The 3,769-nt window shown below is 37.1% G+C and overlaps 1 protein-coding gene across 1 annotated transcript; it reads right to left on the bottom strand.

Annotated features, from left to right (window-relative positions):
- Positions 1-1,671: 1,671 nt before the first annotated feature.
- On the bottom strand, positions 1,672-3,135 carry LOC130957013 (protein FAR-RED ELONGATED HYPOCOTYL 3-like). Its single transcript, XM_057883921.1, has 4 exons — positions 2,862-3,135; positions 2,687-2,755; positions 1,947-2,441; positions 1,672-1,766 (listed from the first exon to the last, which is right to left on the bottom strand). The coding sequence occupies exons 1-4, from the start codon at positions 3,133-3,135 to the stop codon at positions 1,672-1,674; spliced, it is 933 nt and encodes a 310-aa protein (XP_057739904.1).
- Between the last annotated feature and the right edge of the window lie 634 nt (positions 3,136-3,769).

Below are 3,769 nucleotides of genomic sequence, written 5' to 3'. Positions count from 1 at the left end.
AGATTTAGATAGCAAATAGCATATACTGGTTGTAATTAACAATATTTTGTTTAACTTGTTAAAAAAGCAAACAATGCTTCTTTCAAATGTATATATGTCAATGTTAATGTATATATCTATTCTTAATATCAATGTATGTATCAAATGTTAATATTTATATTCGATTCAAGATGGATTACTCATCTGAGATGTTAATTTATATATCTATTGGAACTATTTGGCTGTTATTTTATTCCAGGTTCTCAGTGATTGCAATCAGTGTATTTACCAATACATTACAAATTCCAAAAGAACACAATGAACCGAAATTAATACACTAGGAGAATCGAAAGTTGCAAACATACTGTACAGAAATTCAAAGAGCTAAACCCTGAACCCTAAACCCTGAACCCTGAACCCTAAACCCTGAACCCTGAACCTTGAACCATAAACCGTAAACACTGAACCCTGAACCCATAAACCCTGAACCCCTGAACCCTAAGTCCTAAACACTAAACCCTAAACCCTAAATCCTAAACTCTGAACCCTGAACCTTGAACCTTGAACCATGAACACTGAACCCTGAATCCTAAACCCATAAACCCTAAACACTTAAAACCCTAAACCCAAACCCTAAACCCTAAACCCCTAAACCCTAGGCCCTAACCCCTAAACCCTAAGCCTTAAACACTAAACCCTAAGCCCTAAACCCTAAACCTTAAACCCTAAACCCAGAATCCTAAACCCTAAACCCTAAACCGTAAACCCTAAACCCTAAATCCTAAACCATAAACCTTAAACAATGAACCCTGAACCCTAAACTAATATCAATGTATGTATCAAATGTTAATATTTATATTTGATTCAAGATGGATTACTCATCTGAGATGTTAATTTATATATTTATTGGAACTATCTGGCTGCTATTTTATTCCAGGTTCTCAGTGATTGTAATAACTGTGTTTACCAATACATTACGAACACCAAAAGAACACAGTGAACAGAAATTATTACACTAGGCGAATTGAAAGTTGTAAACACACTATACCAAAATTCGGAGAGCTAAACCCTAAACCCCTAAACCCTGAACCCCTGAACCCTAAACCTTGAACCCTAAACCCTAAACTCTAAACCCTGAACCTTGAACCCCTAAACCCTAAACCCTAAACACTAAACCCTAAACCCTAAACACTAAACCCTAAACCCTGAACCATAAACCCCTAAAATCCTAAACCCTAAATCCTGAACCCTGAATCCTGAACCCCTAAACCCTAAATCCTAAACTCTAAACCCTGAACCCTGAACACTGAACCCTGAACCCATAAATCCTAAACCCCTAAAACCCTAGACCCAAAACTCTAAACCCTGAAAATCCATCCAAGAAAGAGGTTTAAAACTCAACCAATGTAAGTTAAAAATATTTATGTTACTCTTTTAGATTTTTTTAATAATTTTTGTTTAATTAATCACACGGAAAATGTAACTAGCACTACACTTGATTCTCGTTTCTCAAAATAAATTCTAATTATTCAACTTAGAAATTAATACACTAGACAAATCGAAAAACTACATATATCAATATAGAATTTCACAAAAAAGTGACTATTCATTAAAGACTAACAACAGTCAGAAATTAACCATGCTATAACCATGGTGAACTGAAATGCGCTCATGGGTGAACAAAAATTTACATTAATAAAAACTAAAACTTGTACAATCCTCTCTTACATAATTGATATCTGGTGCATTGTAAAGAGTGGAGCTTGACTGAATCGATGATCCAGAGTCTAAAAGATTCAACTACAAAAGACATAATTAATTGTATATTAGCAAAATGAATAATTGAATTTTTAACTAATCAAAAGCAAGTCAATTTAATCTTGCTTGGATCTGTCTTTTTCTTTTTCTTCATGGCATTTGAGATCTTTTTTTTCTAGGTTTGATCCAGAATTTGTTCTTGGGCTGACCTCTTGTTTTGACACGTGGTGGGCTTTGAAGGTCATTCACATTGCTTAATGTCGCTTCTTTATGGGTTAACAAACTTTTTCCTTTGCTTCTCTCTTGATATTCTTCCATCTCCACGATGACCTTGTCAAATGCTCGGTGCAGAATTTTGGTCAACTCTTCAGACTTGGATGCAAATTCACATATATTGTGTGACCGAAACACCAATTCGTCAAATCTCTTACTTCTCGGCTCCAGTAGAGGTTCATCTTGGCTGCTCTTGATGTGTGTATACATGCTCTTTATGTTCTTGCTCCAGCGTTCCAATATATATTTCGGTGCCACGTTATCCACTCCCTCAAAGCTTAGGACGCTTAGGGAATGGCGGCACAATATGCCCCTAGACTCAAACAGCAAGCAATGGCACTTTACATCTCGTGATACTGTGTCATAAGTGACAATAAACTTGTTGAATGTGGAGTTTAAAACCTGCTCTATGACTTCATATGTTGTGAAACCTGGGGTGGAATACGTTGATCATGTGATACCGTTCACTTTACCTCTGAATTGAGCTTGAACTTCTCATGGGTATATACATGCTGAAACTGTGCCTTAATTGCTGATTTTGTTGTGCATGGTATCACGGTGTGAAAATCTGCAGCATCAAATTCTCTCTCGTATTGCTTCACAAATTATCTCAACGAGATATTCCGTGTGATGAAATTGTTGAAAAATGAATGCATGCTCTCGCTCCTTTGTGTACTTCTCATTCCGGCCCAGAAGTGGTGATCCAAGTAAACTGAAATCCATATATGCCAATCCTCGTACAGCTCTGCAAAACAAACCAAACCCATAAGGTGTGGTGAACCAAAAATAGTGCATGCTTTGAGAAAAAAAGATATGAGCATGAAAATAGTTCGAATTGAAATCTCAATTACCTAAAAGCCACTTGTTGCCTCCGAGGCCGTACTTTCTGAGGAAATTGATCCAGTTTCTGTCAAATGCTTCTTTTGTGTACGAGTTCCAAACAACATGGCTCATCTCTTGTTCAATTTCGTTGTGTCCCTTGTAGCCGTTTAATTTGCTTGGGATCTTCTTCATAATGTGCCAGATGCACCAGTGGTGAATTGTTGTTGGCATGCACAGCTCAATTGTCATTTGAATCGATGTGCATTGATCAGTAAGAATACCTTTTGGTGGCTTCCCTCCCATACAACGTAGCCAACACTCAAATAATCATTTGAATGATTGGATGTCCTCATTTTTTATCAGTGTGCGTTCGAGAAGTGTCGACTGTCTGTGGTGATTCATGCCTATAAAAGAACCTAAAACCAAATTGTACCTACATAAATAACAAGCAGACTGTAGTGAACCGAAATATATACATGCACTGAACATCAAAAAATATTTGAATGAACTGAATACATGTTTGTGTTATACGTGGTTTCAAATGAAACCACGTCTCCAAAATACTCAAATGCAGCCCTGTTTTTTGCATCGGCCTAGAATGCATGAAATGCAGTGATCGCCTTCAGGGTTGAGCTCAAAGAAGAAATTTTGGTTCTTCTCTTACATTTTTACTAGGTACTTCCCAAATTCTTTGGCATCATCTTCTTCAAAAATATTCCATACTTTCCTTGTGATATAATTCCTGACATTTTTTTCAATAAAACCTAGTTCACGGTGGCTACCAGCTGCTGCGACAAATGATTGGTAAGTTTTGCTCGGTCTGATTTCGGCTTCCTTGTGGGTTTCGATGGTGCGACGCACAAACATGCTAAGCTCCCTGTGTTGTTTGAGCATCTCAGCCTGGTCTGGACAACAAGGATGTGAGTGATTTAAAACA

The sequence above is a fragment of the Arachis stenosperma genome, chromosome 10, assembly GCF_014773155.1.
Source record: "Arachis stenosperma cultivar V10309 chromosome 10, arast.V10309.gnm1.PFL2, whole genome shotgun sequence".
Classification (NCBI taxonomy): domain Eukaryota; kingdom Viridiplantae; phylum Streptophyta; class Magnoliopsida; order Fabales; family Fabaceae; genus Arachis; species Arachis stenosperma.
Note: the sequence above shows the minus strand (reverse complement) of the source record. Positions and strands in the feature narration are given on the sequence as shown.